The sequence below is a fragment of the Falco cherrug genome, chromosome 3, assembly GCF_023634085.1.
Source record: "Falco cherrug isolate bFalChe1 chromosome 3, bFalChe1.pri, whole genome shotgun sequence".
NCBI classification, from domain to species: Eukaryota; Metazoa; Chordata; class Aves; order Falconiformes; family Falconidae; genus Falco; species Falco cherrug.
The window spans coordinates 41830206-41853618 of record NC_073699.1 but is presented as its reverse complement, the minus strand read 5'-3'; the positions used below and the strand labels follow the sequence as shown (position 1 = coordinate 41853618).

The window sequence follows — 23413 nt, the reverse complement described above, 5'->3', positions numbered from 1 at the left end:
GTAACTAAAATTCGGTTAGTTAACTTCTTTGTTCTGTGTTTTTGACCCAGCTGTTAATTTCCTTCTCTCTGATATGCCTTTCACTTATCCCCACTGATCCCATTTTTCTTTAACCCCAGCTTTACTTTGTTTTCCAAGCATACTGTGCATGAGCTCAACTGAGGCTTTGCAATAAGCTTCAGCAAGAAGAAGGTCCAAGGGGAAATGGCAGGCACAGCACTGGATTCGCTGACTGGTCCTTCCCTTCTACCAGGGTTGAAGGCTTGTGAAGCAGCAGAATGTTCTCACCTAATTTTAACCTAGGAACCCAACACTGGGTTGTCAGTCACCTCAAACTGCTCTCATACCAGTGGACAGCTTTGGCACCTCAGGATTTAGACTGTCATTAAACTGAACTCTAAACAGAGATACTCATCTCTCTCCACTCAGTACAAGAGCGTGAATGGGCTTGATCCTGACTTCAGTGCATAAAGACAAATGCGTAAAGATAAATGGAGAAATCTCGGTCTAGCCCTATACCTTCTGCGAATGTGACCGTGTTGGTGAAGGGAAACAGAAAGACGGCTTCCATCAGCTCCATCTAATCGAGAGTGGCCCACAGCAGGTACTTTCCTAAACAGGTCCCTGCCTGTGGCACAGGTAGCCAGCCCAAGATAACCCCGTAAATACATTAAGAGTTGTTATTTGCAAACCATTTGAAGGAATTTTTTCAGAACTGTTAAATCAGTCATAAGTATCGCAGGGAAAGAGCAGTCTTAGCAATGCCGGAGGAGCTGTGCACATGTCCAACGTATAGTTAAGCAAGCAGTGATAGGGCACCCATGGACGTATAGTTTTCAATACGTGAAAGCATAAACTAGAAGAGGCTTAGGAGCAGGACCCATCCATGACAAAGGCCACCAAAATCTTTCAAATTTTTACACAAAACTTTCATAACAAAAGTGTGGACGATATGAGGGAGAAAAGAAAGACTTCTTAAAAAGGAACTGATAGAAAAATTTTGTCCAGGTTTATAGAGCACAGAAAACTATTTAAATAAGACAACAGCTTTTAAGCCACTAAGTCTGAGCTTGGGAAGAATATACCTCCTCTCTCCATATATGTGTTTACTGTTGCTTTAAGGAAGTATCAACTACTTAAAAAAAACCGTACACAAAAGTTTTGCAAAAGATCAAGACCCAGATAATACAACAACTTAATTTCAGTATCTTGATGAAAGCCAAAACTTGATCACATTTGTTTTCTGGGGTAAGAGGAACCTACTGCTTCTAACTGAAAAAGAAAAGCAAACAAACCCACATGAAAACACCCCCCCCCCAAATTAAAAACAAAGTCAAACCCAGAGTAATTATGCAGACTCCAATACACATCCATATATTCTAAAAGCCACAGACTTCAACATGCATTCATATATTTAGAAAGATTCCTTTCTCAAACACATTGCACACGTGATTTTGTGTATATAAACGCACACAGCAGCTGTATTTTAGTCCCTACTTACTTTCAGCAAATGTACCAAAAGAGACAACACTGCATACATTTTCTTCAGGTACACACTCATGCAGAAAAGCAACTGAGTCCTAGCAAATAATATTAAAGCTCACATTGCACATGCAAGATCAGTCACATCAAGTACTTCAAGAAATCTAAAACCAACCCCCCCCCAACCAAACTTCAAAACAAAACCTCCTGATAGCATTGCCAAATCATAGCTGCTTCTTACCGCACTACTGAGAAACACATCTGCAACCTTGGACTTTCTGACAGATTTCAAATTTCTGCCATCTACTAACTACTGACATGCTTGAACTGTTAAAAAATGTTTGTGGTTTTTTTTTTTTTAATAATGGGAAAAGTATTTTTCACCCCTCATTTCCAAAAACAGCTGGAGCAGTTTGGCATAAATGTTTAAAAAATATCTCTTAACTAGTAAAGGACTGCCAAATTCCAGCAAGAAAGGTAAAATGACTGGGAAATAGGACAAGCAACCGAAAATCTTTTCTTAAAATGGAAACACTTGTGCAATTTTAACTCCCCATTACAAGCATTATTATGTCCTCTGAAAGTGAAAAACACAAAAGCACTCTTTGAAGTGGACAGTCGGGCTATGGTCTGAAGGCCTCTTGATTTCACTCTTAAGAAAAATCAAAGGAGTTCATCTTAATGAAGACAGAGCTTAAAAGCATCAGGTTCTGGTTTAGTGTACAGCCTTTCCCATATCCCTCAATTTTTAACACAAGCATTTTACAAATAAATAGAAACAACTTGCACTTCACACAACCTTTAAAACTTTTACTGATCCCCGGGTTTCTTTAGTCTATTTTCTGTTAGAATCTGTGCAAGACGTGCCACAGGCTCAGGATTAAGAAATAATAATAAAAAAAATCAGTGACTACACAAAAAAAAAAATCCAATTCAATCCCCTTTCAACTTACAAAAATGTGCCTCATAGGGACCATAAAACCCATGTAATTACCTGCTGCAGGATCTGTAACCGCTTGACTGGTGATGCCAGATGGTGGTTCTTGAAGCTGGTATGTTGCATTTGTGGAGGGTGTCGTTGGGCTGGTGTTGCTGTTTGTCATGTAATGTGAAGGATATGGTGAGCTATTATAATACTGTGCATACTGCCCCTGGCCAAAACTGGGATAAGAGGGATACTCCTGCAAGACAAAAAAGCAACTGAATAGTCCATCAAAGTTTTGCTACTTTTTAGTATAAATTCCAAAATATAACTACAAACACATGTCAGACTTTCAGCACGTATGCTGCAGGACCTAAAAATGCAAAGCAGTAAAATGAAATCTGAATTATGCATAATTTAGTATGTCTTCTCATAAAATAGTTTATTAGACACAGCACTGAAGATGTGTGAATAAGAACATTAACCCCAGACAGTTCTACTATTGGAAGATGACAAATTGAAGAATAACATCTATAAACATTAGTTTAACTTGAAAGGATGCTAATTTATTTCAAAAAGCTATTTGAGGGTTAGATTTTTTCAGTGGATGAGATTCTAAGTTTGCCAAAGTTTCCTCAACTCATATTTACAAATTTACCTGCTGTGAGCTATTAAATCCAGTAGAATTTGTGAGTGAATTATTTCCCGCATATATTCCTGATGATGTTGTAAAACTGCTGCCTGAAATGAAATGAAAAATTATGTGAATGACTAAAACATGGTATCAGAAAATAACTTCCATCATGTAATTATATCATAAGGATATGGCATATTTGTAATATTTCCCATATGTTGACCAGTTTGGTTGTCATCAGCTCTGTAACATGTTAATATACGGAAAGTGATAATTCATCGTTCCTACACCCCATGTTTTGTTACTGCAATAAAAACAAAACCTTGAAATTTAGACAGGAATTTGGAGCCACCTCAGATCTGATTGAATATTAGGCTATGCCACCCCTCTGACTAATACCCAGCACTGGGGAAATAATGAGGTTTTCTTTACTTCCAGGTTTTGTTGACAATGCTGTCTTCCCTCACTGAAGCCCATTGGCTCCATTTCTCCTCCCACCTTCAAGAACCAGTTTCTCTCCTCTCCCTGAGACTCAGCCCCTCTCTCAGGAACAGCAGAAGCTGTAGCTCCCTGCACCAAATGGCTCACCCTGATTGCAAAGCCATTAGGATTTGCTCATCAATCATAGACAGCCTTGGGCTGCAAACCTTCTTTTTTGATAGTCTCCCAGGCATGAAACAAGGGAGAAAAGTACACCTCTGAGAAAGAAGTCCCAAGATTGAATTCAGCCCAGAGAGACTGAATTACTGCCTTTACCTCCCCCCTCCCCCCCGTTCACGAGCCACCAAAAATAGACAGATGGGGCTCTTGTTTAATACCTAACCTGAGAAGCTGTTCCACTAAAAGGGCAGCAACCCCCTTTCAGCTGTTTTGCCCTTTTTGGTTATAACCCAGGAGTGACATAGCCACCAGCTGAGACATATGGATGTACAGGGTGAAGCTACATAAGCCACCAGAAAGTCTGTAATGAGGCAACCTATTGAACTCGTCCAGCGGGAGAGCACCAGCCAGTGAGAGCTCCCATTAGAGCGCACGGGTTGTTTACAGCCTCCCTCGCCGCCGAAACCTGCCTTAGTGCAAAGATATACCGAGACCTTGGGAGCAAAAGCTTGCAGGTGAGCAAATGAGGCAACGAGGGGTGGAAATCAACAGGGAGCAAGGCACACGGATGCGCCGATCCTCTGATGCATCAGACACAACTCAATTAGCAACAAAATCCTATGCAGCGGTTACTCATTGGGAAAAGCGACGTTTCTTGCAACTCCAAACAGCGAGGAATGCAGGCAGGGCTGCATGCTTACTACAGCCCCTGAAGGGCATTTGTGAGCTATTTACTTTTTTAAATAGAAAAATTCAAATCGATAGGTATCCTAGCTGTAAGAAGTCGGAAGGAAAGATACTTAAATGTTTTGATTGCAAAAGACACATAAAAGTTAAGCCTCAAAGCAGGAGATGTAAAGTACAATAGCAGTGGGAGTAAAAGATGCAGCTTAAACTCAACATGTGATAATGACTGTAAACATTTCTCTTGTATTTTCTATCAGTGCAAAAGCTCTGTGGTTGTTGAAAGATGCTACTAATCCTGTGAACTAAAATCAGATTACTTCAGCAGAAGAGCTGACATCCAAGTTTAGCAGATAGTACAGATAAACAGTACTAATGAGAAAAACATGTTGTTTTAAAATTTAATTTAAAATTGGAAAACAGATGTTATTTTTTATTATAACAAACCCCAGAGCCAAAATACAGCTGAAAAATATTTTAAATTGCAAAACTTTGAAATGCTATTTTATTTCTAAGAGTGCTTTGGCTGGAAGAATCTAAGTCACTGTGTCTCTTTTTATTTCTGTAGTTATTTCTGAGTGATGCAGTAATACATTCAAACACAGGTTTTATAGGTACACGGTTTGAGCCGTTCTAAAAAGACATAAAAGGCCTCTCATAGTTGTAAGAAAAAAAAAAAACCAAAACAAAACACACCAAAAACCCAAAGCTTTTTTTGAGGAATACATTACCTTTCCACAGAAAGTTTGGCAAACAATTTGCAACAGCAAATGAGAAAAGTAATTACATGCCAGCCAGCATCTCTCCCTCTCAGACAAAGACACACATACTAACATGCAGATCTCTCTCTTTCATCTCATGGTCAGCACTGGCTCCTATGGAGGAGGGGTAGGGGTCTCTTAGACCGTAACAAACATGAAGCAGGTTTCTCAGAAACGGCTCTGTGGGCCACCCAGAACTACTGGCCTAAAGTTGTTTTTTAAATACTGCAGGTTTTGCCATTTGTTTTTTAAATACTCAGCCACAGCATACCATAGAGCTGCTGTCCTGCCTGAGCTGAACAAACACAAAAATAAAAATCTCTACGAAATGCATGAGATTTATTGCCCCAAGTTGGGCAGCTATGTAGCTTTAAAATGTGATAAAAGCTGTAAATTGCAGGTCAAAGGTCTATTTTGCAAAGAGCGCGGACCCACATTAAAGCTGGGAATCCCAGTCAGTGTCGGAAGACGGCCGGACCCTGCTGGGACCAGGGGCGGGCTCCAGGCACGGAGCTCGCCCCCATGCCTCGGCGAGGTGCAGGTTGGGGTCCTCCCCTGGGTATTGGCCACAGCAGTCCATTTGCTTTCCTAGCTCAGCCTCCTTGCCATGGGCTATGTCTATCATCAGGGTACAATGTATGTGGCAGAAGTTTAGTGCAGCTCTCCTGGGAAAGCCTAAGTCGGCCAGATGGGCTATTTAAACTCAAAGGTTTCTTCCGTTTGCTTACAGTGTTTAAAAATCCTTGGCAAACTCCCCCTTGTTGTCCTAGTAACTGCTTGGCCATCCAACACAATATTTTTAGACTGTATAATAATAACCAAATACCTTAACGTTTACTTTTTTATGGTTGAATTCCCAAACCAATTGGCTAGTATATTCTCAAACATCGCAGTCTTGGTAACTGTAACAATGCTGGTGGTGCTCATCACGAGTCTAGTCCCTTCCAGCGGTAGGATACTCGGGCTCAGAGTAAAAGCCAGGCTCGTATCGCAATCAAAGGATACTCAGGAAGGCAGCTGCAAATGGAGCTCTTCCCTTGGCATTTCCCCTGGTCCTCCTCCACTCCATTTATCCTCACTGAGCAATCCCTATAACTCTGCCAATATAGGAACAACAGCCCATTCCCACAGCCATTAGTCATGTAAGTGGTCTTTCAACATCTATGAAGCAACTTATATGAAAAACAGCTTAGGGAACATACTCCTTAAAGTAAGGGTGGGGAGGAGTGGGGAGATGGGGTGGCAGAACCACTTCAGTCCTCTTCCCATCCTCTCCCCTCCACATCCCGCCCCGTTAAAGGGATGATAAATTTGTAACAAACAAAAATCTAGTTACCAGAATAACCTTAGCAAGGAATCACAGGCAGCGATTTTCCTCAGCATTTCCAAAAGTTGGCAGTCTCTCCCTCTGCTATTGTTTGGTGACTAATCACACTGTAATTTTAGCAGGGTCAGGAAAAGCACTGGGTTTAATTGGCTGCACACGCACCACCAGGCAGCGCCTTTACATTGCAGGGAGACATTCACCCCAGGGAGAGGAACCAGAATAACTCCAAAGCTTTTGAGCACAAGGTAACCCCACTCAGGGAGCACAAGCAAGAAACGCCCTTTACTGCAGGCGAGAATGCCAGCAGGGACCGGAGCACGCTGTCATGTAATGCTCCATTGCAAAGTAGGTTGTGGGAGCCATCATCTCCATTTAGCAGCTCCGCAGCCACATGCAGAAGAGGAACACCTACTGCAGGCTACGACAAGGCTGAAGCTGCATCCTGTCCATATACTACTAGAGGGGAAAGGGAGAATAAACTTATTTCCCCCTCTGGAGGTTTCTGCACAAACGACTGAACAGCAGCAGCACTACCCCCATCTTCCGTCAAGAGAATCAACTTTGTCCTTAAATAATAGTTGAAATTATGAATAGGTTCTCCTTCCAAAATTAAATGAGGAAAGGGAAACAAATGTTCCTTTTTACTTTTAACATCTGTTCAATCAAAAGAAAGAATTAAGTCAACTTAAAGTTGTTTCAAATTCAAAAGTTAGCCTAATGAAAACATCAAAAAGATATATAATCTCATGTATAGTACAGATATATACTGTCAACATTTACTGCAAGAAAGACCTGTTCAGCAATGTGATTCTTTTCTACTTATCTTCAAACAACTCCACGAACATTTTCATTTGAAATATTCTTCTTATTTCCATTCCTATGGTCTCTAAGGTTTCTGTAGGAGACCAGTCCTTCCCTCACCCACCGTTCATGAGCACAACAGAAATTACATACACACCATGGGGACCCCCAGACTCTGACGTGTGGCTCCTCTGCCCATGGCAGACAGTCAGCGATCTCCTGCCTTCCACGGTGAACAGCTCACAGCCCAAGCATGGCACAGCTGGAGCAGAACCCAGAATCAGACACCCTCCTTCCCCCAGCCCTGCAGACAATACTATCCTCAAATCAATGCCTCTGACCCTCCTCTCATTACGGCTTCACATCTGGGTCATCTTTAACACATTTCTTTTGCAGAATACTTTTAGATCCTCGCCTTTCAATGTGTACAGCTGAAATGCTTTCCAAGACCTTACTGTTCCATCTCTTGACAACTGTCACCCTTTCATGACCTTGACAGTTCTGATCTTATACACATTTTGCATATTGTAGAAAACAAAGCAATACCTTTATGACAGACCTCTATGTAGCCCATTGACTGAGTCCCAGCTTTGCTCTACTAATGCCAAAATTCACTGCTTACTCCTAAAATTTTCCAGCAAGCACTCCCTCACATTATCCCATGCTGCTCCCGCTTTCCTCCCTCCATTGAATGATTTCCCATAGACATCTGCAAAACTACTTCACTGTCCTCCCTACAATCCCTTTTTATTGACATCCCTCTGCTCTGTATCTTACAAAACCCCCCATCTTTAGAGTTGTTAGATAACCAATATGGGGTGACAACTGTTTATTATGCCTAAACAGTGTCAGCTTTATTGTTCCATTAGGCCCTCCTAACTTCAGTATTTTATTTCAGCCTCCAACTTCTACGGGCACTATATTTTCATTTGGCTGCGTAAGTTAGCACAACAGGATCCCGATACATGACTGTGGCATGAAGGCACTACTGCAACAGATATTATAGGCAACACAGACATAATTTTTCAGTAACTCTGTTTCCTACCAACCATGAATTACCAGTTCCTTAAAAGCTGGAATGTCATACCAGGAGTTCCTCATAGCTGCTGCTGGCAAGCATTTTGAGCTGTCTCCTACAGAGAGGTAGGGTTTTTTTCGGGGTGGTGGCAGAAAGGGTATGTGGGTTTGTTTTTTTGTTAGTGTGGCTATCTGCAGAAAGCAAAACCAATAACCCGGTTACAGTTACATTTACTCTGATGAGTAGAAGATCACCACTATTCTGCATGAAGATGAAAGATTGCATACTACTCTTACACTATCTTCCTCTTATTTGTCAGAGCACACTACAAATAAGCAATACTTCAGACGTCAGATGTTCACTTCTGCCCTATGGAACTACTCAGCACACAGTTCAAAAGGGAATTAAAAAAAAAAATCAAAACCCAACTCTCTTGTGTCTGAGTGAAGGACTGGATCAATATACCCTTAAAGTCATGAAACAAAAGCCTACCCTCATTCACTTGGTCTCTGAAAGCACTTCTGCCTGAAGACATTTCATGGAGTGTTTATATGATGGAGCACAGTTTAAATGGAGCGTGATAATAATAAGGAGAGGTGCTGAACTTTTAGAAAATGTCGTCCAATTCTGTGAGCGATCACTTGTTTCAACAATTCTAAAATCTGCAACACACCTGATTTAGACTGTCCAATTCAGGGGTGAATAGTCCTGCAGCAGACATCCAAAAGTAGCTATTTGTAGTAAACAAAGATATTTTTTTTATTTTCCCTTAAAGTGGTGAAATCCAGAAGCAGGCACACCCAGCAACTTCCCAGTACCGAAGGGGAAAAAGGAATTGGGAAAACAAGGTGGAAAGATATTACGTAAACTAAACAGGCAAGTAAGGCTACAAAATATAATTGATAATAATAGCCCACACATACAAAGACTTACAGCTTTTAAATAGACTTCAAAGAAACAGACTTCAATCATTACTTAGCTACCTCCACAGCTGCAGTAGGTATTTTTATCTTCTTCTCCCTCCCAAACACACTCAGGTGTCAAATTATATTTGGCACTTCCTAAATTCATAATCCTGACACGTTTTCCAGGACTTGCTTTGTCACATTCGCTATTTTTTAATCTACTGCTATTCGGAGACACATTTTTACTGTAATAACACTACAACACTTCATTATTTAAAAATTAACAAAGCGAGAGATCTTCCAAGCTGCTAAGAGCTGGCCCGTCACTGCTCTCAGCAAAAGCAAGCATCGTTTCAGCTCCAGCTGCAGTAATATCAGAGGTAAGTTATCAAGCAAACATTCGTTTTTACCCTAGAAATGTAAAGCAATAAGGAGAAAAAAACCAAAACCATAACATTAACTGTGTCTAATTAATGGTAATATCTGTTTATACAGACCTTGCATTTGGTAGCTATAGGGAGCCTGTCCAGGTTGAGGTGTGCTAAAGCTGGCACCGTAGCTTAGAAATCCTGTCTGTCCAGGTGACTGTGACTGTGCCAATCCACCTTCTGTCTTGATGCCTGCCCACAATGCACCTAAATCAGTTAGTGACAGCAAATCTATTTGTTCATATTCAAACAGGGATGGAAAAAAGATCACTTAATTAACAGCATTTTTAACATATACCTATTATTGCATGCATGAGAGAATGAATATCAAGAGCATGCACAACTGAACAGGGTAAGGGCAGTCTAAAAGCACACATAAAACTGAAGTTCACCAGGGAGAGGTTAAATTCAAAACTGTGTTTCCAGTAACTGCAAAAGAAATTTATACATGAACAGGAAGTTGCATTATTCCTTTTTTCCTTTCCTGCCAGAGGCTAACTTTTCCATATATTCATGACATTTCACAGGGGTAGATTAGCAACTTTATATGATTTTAATGAAGCACAGCATAGCCAAGCTCTCCTGCCATCTACCCATTAATGACATAACTGAGATTTGCATTGTATAGTATTCATACATGAAAATTAAATGGCTCTGAGTGCAATGGCTTTCTAAGGAATTAGAAGTGGATAAAGAGAACTAGCAGCATTAAGTGTAGTGATGATTTTCAAAGCTAATTAAACACTATAGGAAGCATTCAGTCTTTTAACAAATAAATACCTACTAGACAGGAACTATTCCTGAAGCAGTCTCCCAAACTGGGAAAAATATAGCAGAAAATCAGTAATCTGCACTGACAGGGAAATCCATTACACATCACATTACCCTCTCATTTCCAAATTTATTAATAAAAGAATCTAAAGTCCAATTAAATGAATGGCTTGCCTCCCAACTTCAGTGATTCTTCCCCTAATTTGTAAGGCAACAAGCAAGTAAATACCAGCAAGTGAAACACTGAGGAAATGCACACAATTCAGCCTCTGTCTCTTAGTTTTAATTATAAGGTTGTCCCAACATGAACTACCATTTAAAAATAATTATAGACAAAGCAATGGAAAAGTAATACAATACTCTTAGGTTTCACTGTGGCATTCAGTGATACCTCATTGTTCAGAAAGCACTGTTATTTGAACTGAATTAACTAAGTGTGAATTGGTAACATTCCTTTGAAAATGACTGTTAATCTAAGTCCATTTCCTGGTTGGATTTTTAAAAAAATAATATTCAACAATGTTTGAAGGTAGGAGAGGGCTGAGAAGTTACTGTGTTTGCAAAACTTCAATATCTCCCTATGTACAAACGGCAGCATATTTTCTTCTGCCATTTAAATAATTATTTTTCAACTGCTGTCATTAATTACCCTTAATTTCTTCTGCCAGACCTGCTAACTGCCAGACTAACCCTGTTTGCTTGTTTTTCCTTGATGCTTACTTGCTTCTTCTATTTCATGTTACAAATAAACAATTCCAAAGACAAATCTGACACCTCGTTACCAAGGGGAAACTCCTGCTATGGGTGTTTTGGTATCAGTGATCCCCATTTGCTGTCTGTTTCAGGACTTCTGAAATGCTGGTTAAATATCGCTTAGAGAAAGTTTAACTAAATCAAGCATTAACATTTCTAGTCCAGGTTTAACGGCCTGATTCAACTCTCCATCTCAAATGAAGTGGGAGGAGACAATCAAAGGCAGCGGCTGGAGGATGCCACTTGAGTGAAGACAACTTGGCACTGACGTGCTCTTTTGCAAAACTCCATGCTATGAAGAGCCTTTCATCTCCTGGGACTTACTCTTCCCACCTGCTCTCATCCAGAAGGCCTTCACTCATCAGACCTTGATGCTCCCTTCTCTTTCTCCCAAGTCTAACGTATGCAAGGAAGCAGAAAGGGACAGTGAGAAAACATAAGGGGACTGCCAGGGTCTGGAAAGAAAAGAAGTTGGTAAGCAAAGCTAGCTTTGCCGGTACTGCAGCAGGCAGGAGGAAGGCGCTTCAGGAAATTCTCCAGCCTCCTCAGGGGCTTTGCAGATGGACCAGAGCCAGGAGCCCCTGGGAGGCAGCTGTCATGGCATTCCCCTCCACCCCCTTTCCTGCCTTCATGGCTGCACCACGGTGGAGGTGGGGGAGTAGGAAAATGAAGAGGCTAGAGGGGCTTTCCAGACAGCACCTTCCCAAACGCTGCCCTAGAGAGAAAACTTCAGGGAGGCTGATAGAGGAATTCACAAATATTTTTTCTTCTAGTAAGCCCCAGAGTAAAGAAGCAAAAAAGAAAAAAGCCCCCCACTCCAACTCAGTTTTCCTTTCACGTGTGTCAGGTGTCCTCTCTTTATGCCTGCTGGAAGCTCTCTGCCTGGACGACAGAAAAGCAAGGCAGGTGGTACATGGGGTCTAAGCTGCAGACTGAAGAGGAGAATTTTGGCTCTAAACAAGGCTTCAGTTCTTGCCTATTGCAAATGGGCGACCCAGTGCTCCCCATGTGACTTAGTTGTGGAACACTGATTATATGATGTGCCTTAAGTATACAAAAATATATACGGTGTTAGGTCCCAAAACTTTTTGATAGTTATTTGCTTTTGAATATTACTCCTATAAAGTACATAAGCAAGAAGCACCTTAGCCCCAGTCACGAGGCAGTCTGAAAGGAACAAAATGCCTTAAAATCCACTTGGCTCAGGAGCTGGGGGTTTCTGTGGTCAAAACTAGCTCTGCAATGTAAAACATCAGGCAAAATTATCCAAAGTCCTCGGCACTGGGCAAAAAAACAGAACAAAACAAAAGAGCAGGCAGGCATGCTAACCCCCAGCAAGCAGTTGCCAAGTAAAGCAACTCTCAATTACAGCTCCGACGACAGCGAGACAGCTAAACTCAAGTAGTAAAATCAAGGCCTTGCTGAAGTCAGTGGGAATTTTATAGTTGACTTCAGTGAGCTCAGGATTTCATCCAGAGGAACCAAGCAAAAAAACAAAAAGTCACTGTTTGGGCTGCCCAAGCCACCACGGCCAGCCAAGTACGAACATGAGGTATCCACAGGAGAAACAGGTCAAGAAAACCACAGCAGGGAAAGGGGGTGTCTGTTATCACACTGCCTGATCCAGCTGGAAATAGCCAACAAGCTCTCATCAGCAACATGAGCTTCTGGGGGCAGGGGGAAGGATCTCCGTCTCCATAGTCTTGAAAATGTAGTTTGAATATCCTTGAAGTATTTTGTAAGTTTAAAATATAAGGGTTCAAATTGAAACGAAACATCCTATTTATGTTTGTAACCATATTTTTTGCAGTAAGTAATCCCAGGAAGAATGCTCCCTTGGGTCATAATTATTGATGATATATTAACAAAACACATTTTTTTAAGGTAAGCGGAAATAATAATCTATTGTACCTACTTTTCACAATAATCTGCTGTAGGATATACTTGAGACCCAGTGGATTTCAGCTTGCAGATTTCAGGCTGAAAGGTTCGCCCGTTTTGCACGTCAACGTTTTAATAATTTTAAGGGGCACAGCTTGTACTGTGGGTTCTGTCCTTTTGGTATAAAACTTAGATCACCTGAATGTATCTTTACAAAATATGCTGCTAAAAGCATGTGGATTGTATATTTTTAATATATTCCCCCAGAGAAATATAAGACCTATTTTCTAATAATGCATCCTCGCTGCTGAACTGCTATGTGGTCTGCCAGCAGACAGTCTGGCAGCAAAATGGTCTCACCCACAGCAGCTTGTTTTTAAATTAAATTTTTTTGGAAATATTTGCTACTTATACTATCACCTTCATCAGGCAGACAGAGCTTTAGTGGCAATTTACTTCAATTTTCACCTCCAGGGAGTTTTGAAACATTTAAAGTGAATTTTTTTTTGGTGTGGGTCTTTTTGAATCTGCTTTCACCTGCTGAAAAATCAGCACAGCTTCACCAATTAATTTGGGTTCCAGTAATCTGGATCAGCTGAAATTCAGACCTTTATGTACTGACGTACCCTATGGCACTGCCGGGGAGTGGAGCTCCTCGGAAAGCCACCAGGAGCTGTGTCTGTGTAACAGAAGTCCCTAGACCTCTTTTCCCATTTCAGCGCTGTTTTTTGTGTATCGTCAATAAAAACCTAATTAATCTCCCTCCTTGATCCCAAGACGGAGCATCCTCTTGAGTAGCTTCTTAGACCTTTAATAAATAAATCGAGCATCACCCACTCCAGTGGGGAAATTACCAGCCTTCCACAAGAAATGCTCGAGAGCACAGCCGTCCCACTATGTACTGGCTCAAGGGCTGCGTAATCTTGATCTAAAGAACATTTACCTCAGGAAAAAAATAACACGGACATGCATTTCTTACCATATGAAGGGATTCCATAGGGTTGGCCGGGCTGGGGGTAAGTGGCATAAGCTGTAGCTTGTTGCATCCCCGTTGTAAACTGTGTCTGCCCATACGCAGCCATCGTTTGTGAAGAGGGGGTAGGAAGAATATGTGGGTATGGTCTGCTATTGATTACAAATGACAGAAAATAGGACAGAGACCGCATTAGACAGACATGTGTGTACTTATTTTTAGCCTTATTATAATCCTGCTACTTCATTAACACATAATCATAGGCTGTGCTAGACAACAGAAAGTATAAGACAAAGACAAAACAGTAAGAAATCAATAATAAAAAATAAGTAAAACAAGAACTTTCCAAATATTTTTCAAATACATACTTAGCATTTTTTTTAAAAAAAGCTTTTTTTTTCCCTAGAAGCTGCTGCAGTTTAAATTATGACTTAACAGATGGACCCAATTATTATTTTAAATGAGGTTAAAATCTGCCTATTTCAGTTATTATTATTACTACTACTATTATTATTTTCAAAAGATATCATACTTGGAAGGGTAAATCTGTGGTGGGGAGAACTGGTGTGTTTGTCTTGGGCTGAAACCACTGCTTCCAATTGCTGCACCAAGGAGAAAAGAAAGCACACAGAAGTGTAAATACACACACCGAAGATAAATATTATTTTTCCTAATAGAATTTCAGAGTATTAACAAGATTTTAATTAAATTCAAATATCAACGATACCTTAGTTAGAAAATAATATTTATCAGGAGCTATACAAGAGTGCTTAACATTAAAATCTTGATTACAAATCTCAAATACTAAATTGCCTCTTTGTACAACTCCTGAGCAGTAGTATATTCTTTGCTCACACACAGACAACATTTTCAATGCAAACAACCTATTTCCTAATGGAAACATTTCCCTTCATATTTTCAAAGGATTATTGATATCTCAAGTGCAACATTTTATTAACTTTTAGAATTTTTAAGACCTACATTTTATGAAGGAGCTTTATGCGTGTCTCGATTGAAAACATATGGCCAGCTTCAGAGCACGTGCCTCTCTTTTTTTAAAAAGAATAATTCCATAATACAATGTATTACCATATTACACCTCCTTCTCTTTCCCCACATCTTATCTGCTTTCTAAAATGCTTTCAGACCTTCAAAACAGTCAGCGTTGCATAAAGATGTCCAGTGTGCAAATGTTCCTAGTGAAACACTTGAGCCTTAGAGGCTCAGTGATGAGCTTCTCCCGCGGCAGCCCAGCCACCGCTGACACAGAGCTTTATACCAACCCATCCCAATTTCTTTCGGTATTTTTGGGTGCTGCCGGGAGCGTGGCGGATGTGCTGGCATGCTCTGCTCTGGGTGTTATTTTCAGGAGCCCTTCCCTCTCTGGTTACCGTTTGGGTGCTATTTCTTCTCTGGGTCCCAAGGTGGGTTTTGAAGCCTTTGCCAGGAAGGGGTCAGCGGCAGGTTATGAGACTACTGTAAAATCAGACAGCCAGAGAAACAACAGGCCCTATCGCTAAGTACTTGAAAATAAACAAGGCACGGATAATTACCCTTCGCCAGCTACCCCTTTCCTCGCCAGCTATAGGGAAAATCCATCATCCTCACACTCCGGGAGCACTCACGAAGCGTGGAGGGAAGCCAGGAATCTCTTTCTGTGCCTTCCACACCTGACAGCTTTTCTGTGGCTTGTGAGGCTGCAGATAGGTTAAGTGTTACGGTCCAACCTTTAGTCGGATCACCGCAGATGTACGTAGCTACTAAACACACTACCTTTTCTTCCTTCAGAGATTTAAAATACTCTAGAAATCTTTTTTTGGCTTTCAAGTTTGATGCTTCCATACTTGACAGCACACACAGAAAATGGAGGCTACAACAAGACCAGAGAAGGACTGGCTACTTGGAGCCTGATGGGTTGAAAGATGTCAAATTTTGCTACTCTGGACATATAAGCCCATGACACAGTATCAGATCCTTTTTTATTTGATTTGCATCTTAAAAACAATGTGCTAGAAATACCACAGTTAATCCACAGGTACGCAAAACTGCAAACGTCTTGGGATTTTCTCACGGTGTTTGTCTCCTATATGTTAGAAGCCAAGATGTGTTTGGCTTCCAGGAAGAAAGCAAGCCTGACAAAAGAACGAATACCTTGATAATAATAAGACCTACCCCTCAATTGCAACACTAATCACAGAGGCAGGTATGTTTACTCACAGAAAACAAAAGAGTAATTACTCTGGGCCAGAATACTCCCTAGTGAGACTCCCACTGAAGACCAATGGACATTAATAAGCCTGATGCTGTAATGCTCCTTACTCGGGGAAAACTCCTATTGACTTACACCATCTGAGTAAGATGAACAGAAATAAGCATAAGGTGCAAAGTGCACAAGGCCTTTTAACAGCTGTGTGCAGATTTAGACCACATGAGATAAGAAAATAGTAAATGAGAAAATGCTGAGCTTAAAACCTTTGTTTATTCCTTACCTGATCCTGAGAAATTGTCTAAAGACCCGTCTGTGGTAGTAGTAGTAGCAATCTCACTGCTGCTCATTGGTTCTGTTTTAACTACAGAAATATAAATAAAATATATTCTATATGCACCTAATATTCTTGCACGCGCATGCACACACACTCACTACAGCCACAAATTCAATAAAGCAAAAATCTGCCGAAAATGTTTTAAATCATGGCTATAGATATTTTGCATTTTATGTATTTGTGTATACAAACAATGCAAAGTACTGGCAGCTATGATTTACACATACATATAAAATGATCAAGAGGGTTATTTCTGTCCCCAGGGAATAAGAGCCACTGTAACAAAACAGAAGTCCCCATGCAACTCTCTGCACCTGTCCTGATTCCTCTTAATCCTGCAGATCCAACAATACGGGTCCACATTTAGATCAGGTCACACAGACATTCACAGGCTCGAAAGAGCAATTTGAATAAGACAAAAAAGGAAATAAATTTTAAATGGGTTTCTCTGAGGGCTGCTCAAATTTTTTTTCCCATCCAAATAACTTTTCAGAGGAAAAATGAGAATTTCTGATGAAGTAAAACACTTTCCTCATGGTGTATTTCTCCTCTCAAAATGAAAACCAACTTTGTACTCAGCAACCCTGAATAAAAAAAAGGGGGACAGTCCTGACCAGGTGCTTCAAAGAATGCTTTTACGTTTTATTCCCTCTGCACCCGCAGCCCAACACAGAGAGTAAAAACGAATGACAGTAAGAGAGATTCTCACCTGGCTCATGCTGTTTCATAACCGATTATTAATTAACAACTTTTAATAAAGCCTCACGTAAATAAAAAAATTCCCCTTTCTGTTACACCAGCACAACCTCAGTAACAACAGTATTCCAATCCATGGAGCAAGGATGGGGTTGAACTGGCATGGATGCAATCAGGCACAGTACCTACACGCAGGGAGTTATCAGATCAGCACAGCAATCTCTCAAATCCATTTTTACATACCTAGCTTTTGGAGTTACAGCACACCAAAGGCAACTGAGCATGACATTTCAGAAAACACCGGAGCTGATCTTCCTATCAACTTCCCACCGCTTTCGCTCCTGTTGACACACACAGTCACCGCTTCCCACACACCAGCGCTGGTGCATACCTGACCTTTGAGCAAGGCAGTTCAGTAACACTGCAGAAAGTGAATCCGAGAAAACCAAGGTAAACTGCACCCAATCTGACATGTAAAGCCTTGGTGTCATCTTGGCATACATGTGTATGTAGGCTTATATGTTTGTCTACACATATGTGCTCAGGAATTGCAACCATCACTAGCAGAAACCCTTTTGGTGCCAGTTTTGGAAAAGATAAAGAAGCAGCACCTCCCCTTTGGAGAAAGGGCCTTTCCTTTCCTTACCAATCCAAATTCATACTTCCACATGCCTAACTAGTTTCTTCACCCAACCTCATCCATGGGATTTATATGCAATCTCTCAAGATTCTACTAATTGCCCACTATTTTCTTTTGAGTCTCACGCGAGATGTTTTGTCTGCACACACTAACTCAGGAGATCAATATTAGCTCCACACAAAACTCATATATCTGCATTAGCAAGCAGTGCAGCCCAGTAAAGAAAGTTTCATGCAGTGAAATGGCTGGTGCCGAGGGTCAAGTATCCACAGTTTAGGCATTCGGGGCGGGGTAGGGTGGGGTATTCATGCTAGGTTTAGTCTTGTCCTAAGGACTGAGCACCCATCAACAACTGGAGAACATTAGCTGCACTTCTGCAGAGCACTTTTTGAAAGAAGTGAAGTCCAAGAGCTTCCACAAGGTGAACTAACGTGTGGTAAGAAAGAGTGTCCAATAGGTTCACTTCAGGAGTGTGCTAATGATCTGAACAACAACTCTTAACACAAATCTATTTCTTAAAAACACAGCATATAACATCCAACATTCATTTCGTAACTAAATACTGGAAGTCTAACTCACAGATGCAATAAAGTATTTGTTGCAAAGTGTCTATCCCAACTAACTTTCCAGAAACTACCAGATTTTTACACCAAGTTCTACACAGTTTGTTAATCTAGGTTCCAAGAATTATAGAATCTACATTGTCTTGTGCTTTTTCTTAGAAGTTTATCACAGCTGCATTTTACAGTCAGAGTAATACTTTCATCATAGATTACTCCAGCTTTCCCAAAAATCTGCAAGTCTTCTGAACCTAATTTCCATAATGCAATTATACTTCTGGAAATAACAATGAAAGATGCTTTTCTCTATGGCTGACAGCTGTGGAGGAGGAGAAGAGAGGAAGATGACGCAGATCAACTTAACTCGGGGTAAAGGGTGGAAGATTTCGGTATATGCTTTCTCCAAACTCATTCCCTCTTCCCTACTGGAGAAACAATTCTTCTATATTCCTTATAAAATCAAGTATTGTTTGGAACACCACAAACTAGCAGTCCAAGGACTACGCTGAGCTACCTCACACAATATAGAGACCTATAGCATCATTTGTTCTAGATAAAGATTTTTAGGATAATTTCTTTCTAAGTGGATGTAAATGCCCCTCTTGCCACTGGCTTAAAAGCCCACTTCATGTGCCTTTGCACCTACCTGGATCTCAGATCCTTGTTCAAGATACCATTTTGGGGAAAAAACGCATCAAAATGAACTTCTATTTCTATGGCTCATGAGCAACACTTCAGTGCAACAATGTTTATAACTGAATGCTGTTTACTAGACATACTAGTTTTGAAGATACAGGACAAGATACATGAACTGCAGTGCAGTGCCTTGTTCATGGAAGTGGATTCTACCTGCTGATTGAGGTGCTCAGAAATTTTTCGTAACAACTGTTCCTTACATCTCCTCTTTCAGCTGTTTTATTTCCTGAATACACCAAAAGCAGGATAAGAAATGCTGTTCACATTATTCCTGATCTGGATACCCTTTTAGAAGGGTGATAATAAGTAAGCCCTATCCTACCATCTTTAGGAACAACCATGATCTTAGTGGAACTTTGCACCACAGCTCATTGGGAATTTAATAAAGATGGATAGGAATTGAAAAGCCCTCCATTCCCCAAACATTTTAATCAAAATGCCAGAAAATGACTGCATATTTCTTTCTATCTGAGCCTAAACATATTTCAAGAGGATGGAAGTTTGCTATACAAAGAAATTAACTGAGAAGAACATCCATGGTTTTACCCACTGGAAATACTTTCCATGTGTATTCTCACCACAAAGGAAGGTCTCATTTGCCCAAGGCCAAAACTGAGCATATTTTGCCGCAGAATCACAGGGAAAGCGAGCTGCAAAGGGATTGCCTAAAGTTGTGAGCCTGTCACTCCATCACAGCAGCACACCAGCAATCCATGTCTATCAGGAGAGACATATGGAGCTGTCCAAGGACGCAAGATCTCGGATGGGCACAGATCTGGCCCTGCCACATACTCCTTAAGCATGCTTTGGATTGCAGTTTCTCTCCACATTTTCCGTGACAGTTAACATTTCTGCAACATGTCCTAAGCTTCACAGGATGGCACTGGGCAACAAACATGAGTGGGAATATTGCCACACCTACACAGAACAGGCTGCAAGCTTGCCAGTAACTGCCAACACCATGCTCAGTCATGGCAGAGACTGCAGAAAGTGAAACGGGAAAGCTCCCATTTCTGCTGCTCCTTCATCAGAACAGACCTTTACAGAGGCACAGAATTATCAGACTTGCATTACAGAGACAGACTCTGATTTATCAACATGCTACTAAGTTTTAGGGCCAGTAAAATCACTCATGTAATAAAACAGAATATCAATAAGAAGTTCAAGAAGAAAGCTAATGTATTCCTAACCTGGTGTAAAAATGCAACAGCTATTCAGGATTACTGATACAGATTTCGTTCATATACCAAGGAGCTTAAGAAACTATGTCAACAGAGAGACATTTTTACCCCTTATTTTTCTTTCCAAGTCATCTATGAGATTCTAAACCCAAGATGTAAAAAGGAACTGTGTAAGAAAACAATACAACAAAAATAACAGAAAAAATATGAGTAGGAAATGATAACATACGTGCTAACTCTGAGAAAAAAAAGCAAACAATTCTAAACAATTCTGAGATGGCATTAGCATAACTACTGATCTAACTTTATATCAATTGTCAAGATATTTCTTCTTAAGACACTCAGAAATTGCAAGTGCAATGTGCTCTGTTTTGTCAGCCATATTACAAAAGGTGGTTAAAAATGGACTTACATGGCAGTTTCTGGACTCCACCGAGAGAGAGAACTTCAGACCAGAACCCACAACTGGCCAAGTAACAACTTTCTGAGTTCACAGCTTATCATTCATTCAGTCACTGGTGTATATAGCATAAGGAGTGCTACGAGGAATGAGATGCTGCCTGTTTAAAATCTGGATTTACAGACCTAACCTTTGGCCATTCCTAACACAAAAATTATATGAATACCTCATAAAGATTGCACCTTCAAGCATGCAAAAAGTAAGGTTTTTAAATACCTTTTTTAAATAACTTTGATTATCTAAAATACATAGGCTTGCTGTACTGAACTAGTCTTTGTCAACAGTTATGCCATATACATTAAACCAGAACAGAAATATTGTAAACATGGCTGACATTAAATCAGTTTTAATTTTACAGTTTCAAGGCTGAAGTAATATTATAATGTTATATTATTTGTATTATACGATTAAGTGGGAAAAATCAAATCATTCCTGGCTGACAGCTCTCAGTGTTCATTGGCACAAAGAGTCTCAATAAAGTAAGTGAGGCTGTTAGTCTGTTTATAGACATACAGATACAGTCTCTAGTCCTGTTTTGGTTTGTCTCAAGGTGACTCTTCAAATAATGCTGGCAGCTAAACACCAGGTAAATAATGCTGGCAGCTAAACAACAGGTAGGTATCTTGATTAAATATTTTATGTATCCATTACTATTCATACACTGTTTTGCTTGATACCATCCTCTTTCTGTACCCACTAGAAGCCCAAAGCTCACCTGAAAGCTCAAAGGTAGTTGTCACTAACAATGGGACAAAAATTCTACCTTGAATCTCTAAGCTGAGGATATTTTCCATTATTTTATTGAAACTCTCCTCTTTTTGTACTGAAGAATCTTGCAATTATAAACAGATTACTAAAGGTTATAGGTTACTTATAAACATATTACTTAGTTATACTAATTCCTATCCAGTACATGACTGTCCTTTTTTATCACAGACCATCAAATCATCAGCTCCTGACCATGAAGCCTGATAAACTTACTTGCTCCTGCTTCTCAAAGCAGAGGACTCTTCTGAATCTCACTGTCTGGAAATTACCAAAGGGTAATTACTACAAGGTAATTTCCAGACTAAATTTATGTGTAGTTTTCAAAGAAAGTCCCTGCTCAAAGCAGCACATTCTACTTCAAGCCCAGACTGTTTCCTGCTCTCCCCTCCTCTGATGTGAGAAGGCTTCAGAACTGCTGCAGTATTTGGGCTGCAGCTAACACCCAGCTTCCACTGCCTGCATGGCTCCCCCACAGCCATCACCTTCCTCTTATGTTACACAGTACAACTGAAAGAGCTTTAACATCACTGCATCTGCTCACCTAGCAGTAAAAACCCATACATTTACAGTAGCATCATCGTAGCATCACCGTAGCATCACTGCTACAGTGCAAAACCAGAAAGAAAATTCAAAACCATATGGGTGGAGACAAGTTTTGATAGTATCTGTAGCTGCTGATCAAGATTTCACCCGGATATTCATCTGACAATTACAGTCATGGGTTAAAATACTCTCAATCGCTGCAGTTAGGAGATGAGTCAAACTAATGTTCTTAACCCTTCACACTCATCTGTCAGTTTATACAGAACGGTTACATGTCTCCTGTCTAAATGAAGGCAGCAATCAATTCAGAGCCAGCAACCCTTTTAGAGGTGTTACGGCCTATTTCTTTTCTCTTCTTCTCTTCCTAAGTACCTGATTCGGAATCTGACCATGGCAACTCCCCTGTCCATGTGTAAGAGTTGGCACAGGGTCCGTGTAAAATACCCACACTCTTTAACCAAAGCCAGACAGAATGACCACACAGTGCCACAACCACAGCCATTAATGGTGGAGAAGGTTGTCATCAGCTACCTTCTGAGAATATGGAGGCCTTCAAGTGAACAGAGAGCATCACAGAGAAGTCAAGCTCTGCCGTTTGGGTGTGTACAAGACAGAGGACTGAGACGTGAAGACAGAAGCAGAATGACAGTCTGGGTGGGACCTTTCATAAGATGGAAATAATATCCTCTACTTTTGGCCAGGGTCTGGACTCTACAAGTGCAAGACTTAAAAGGCAAATTCACCTGTACAAAAAGGGATAGCACCAACTTGCATTCCCCTCCACACAGCAGCAGCAGCTTGTCTCATCAAACCCAGTGGCACAGGTACTTCACTCACTATCCAGGGGTCTGATGACATGAAGCATAACCAAGTTTCATGCTTTTTTATCTACCTGTGATAAGCAAAAATCCTCGGAAAATCACAAGACACAAATGAAGGTGCTAAATCATCAAGTCACAAGTCTCCAAAGTTGCTAAGGCTCTTCAAATATCACTCTATTTCTTAGACTAAGATGTTCTACTCCTGTTCCCTGGAGTTTCTGCTGGTGCACACCAACAGCAGGGGCTGTATTTTCTTCTTATCTGTATCACTGGCCAGGTGTATGATATTTCTATCTTACGCCACTCAATCATGTGATTGCATGCATGCAGATTGTGCGTAACAGGCTGGACCCCCTGGAGAGATGCCACACCTAGTGTGATGTACTGCAGTTACAGCATGCGGATGAAGTAGTGAATACCTTCATAGGTTCTTGAGATCCCACAGCCAGTGCAAAGCTAGCTGTGCCACCGGGACTCTGGGACCCTCAGACACACTCAGAGGGTGCTGTCACGCCACCACGTTCCATCCACAGTTTGGAACGGCATGTGCTCCCCACACATTTAG

At 40.7% G+C, this 23413-nt stretch overlaps 1 protein-coding gene across 10 annotated transcripts in view; it reads right to left on the bottom strand.

Annotated features, from left to right (window-relative positions):
- EYA1 (EYA transcriptional coactivator and phosphatase 1) overlaps window positions 1–23413 on the bottom strand; it is a 168578-nt gene that overhangs the window by 55616 nt on the left and 89549 nt on the right. For 3 of the 10 annotated variants that reach the window (XM_055706024.1, XM_055706023.1, XM_055706032.1), the window contains 6 exons: window positions 16430–16510; window positions 14473–14542; window positions 13947–14092; window positions 9632–9769; window positions 3063–3145; window positions 2477–2663 (listed from right to left, as the gene is read on the bottom strand). In XM_055706024.1, the coding sequence (XP_055561999.1) occupies window positions 2477–2663; window positions 3063–3145; window positions 9632–9769; window positions 13947–14092; window positions 14473–14542; window positions 16430–16510 (705 nt within the window). The remainder of the gene's footprint in view (window positions 1–2476; window positions 2664–3062; window positions 3146–9631; window positions 9770–13946; window positions 14093–14472; window positions 14543–16429; window positions 16511–23413) is intronic. The other 7 variants (XM_055706029.1, XM_055706028.1, XM_055706027.1 and 4 more) reach the window with 5 other exon arrangements.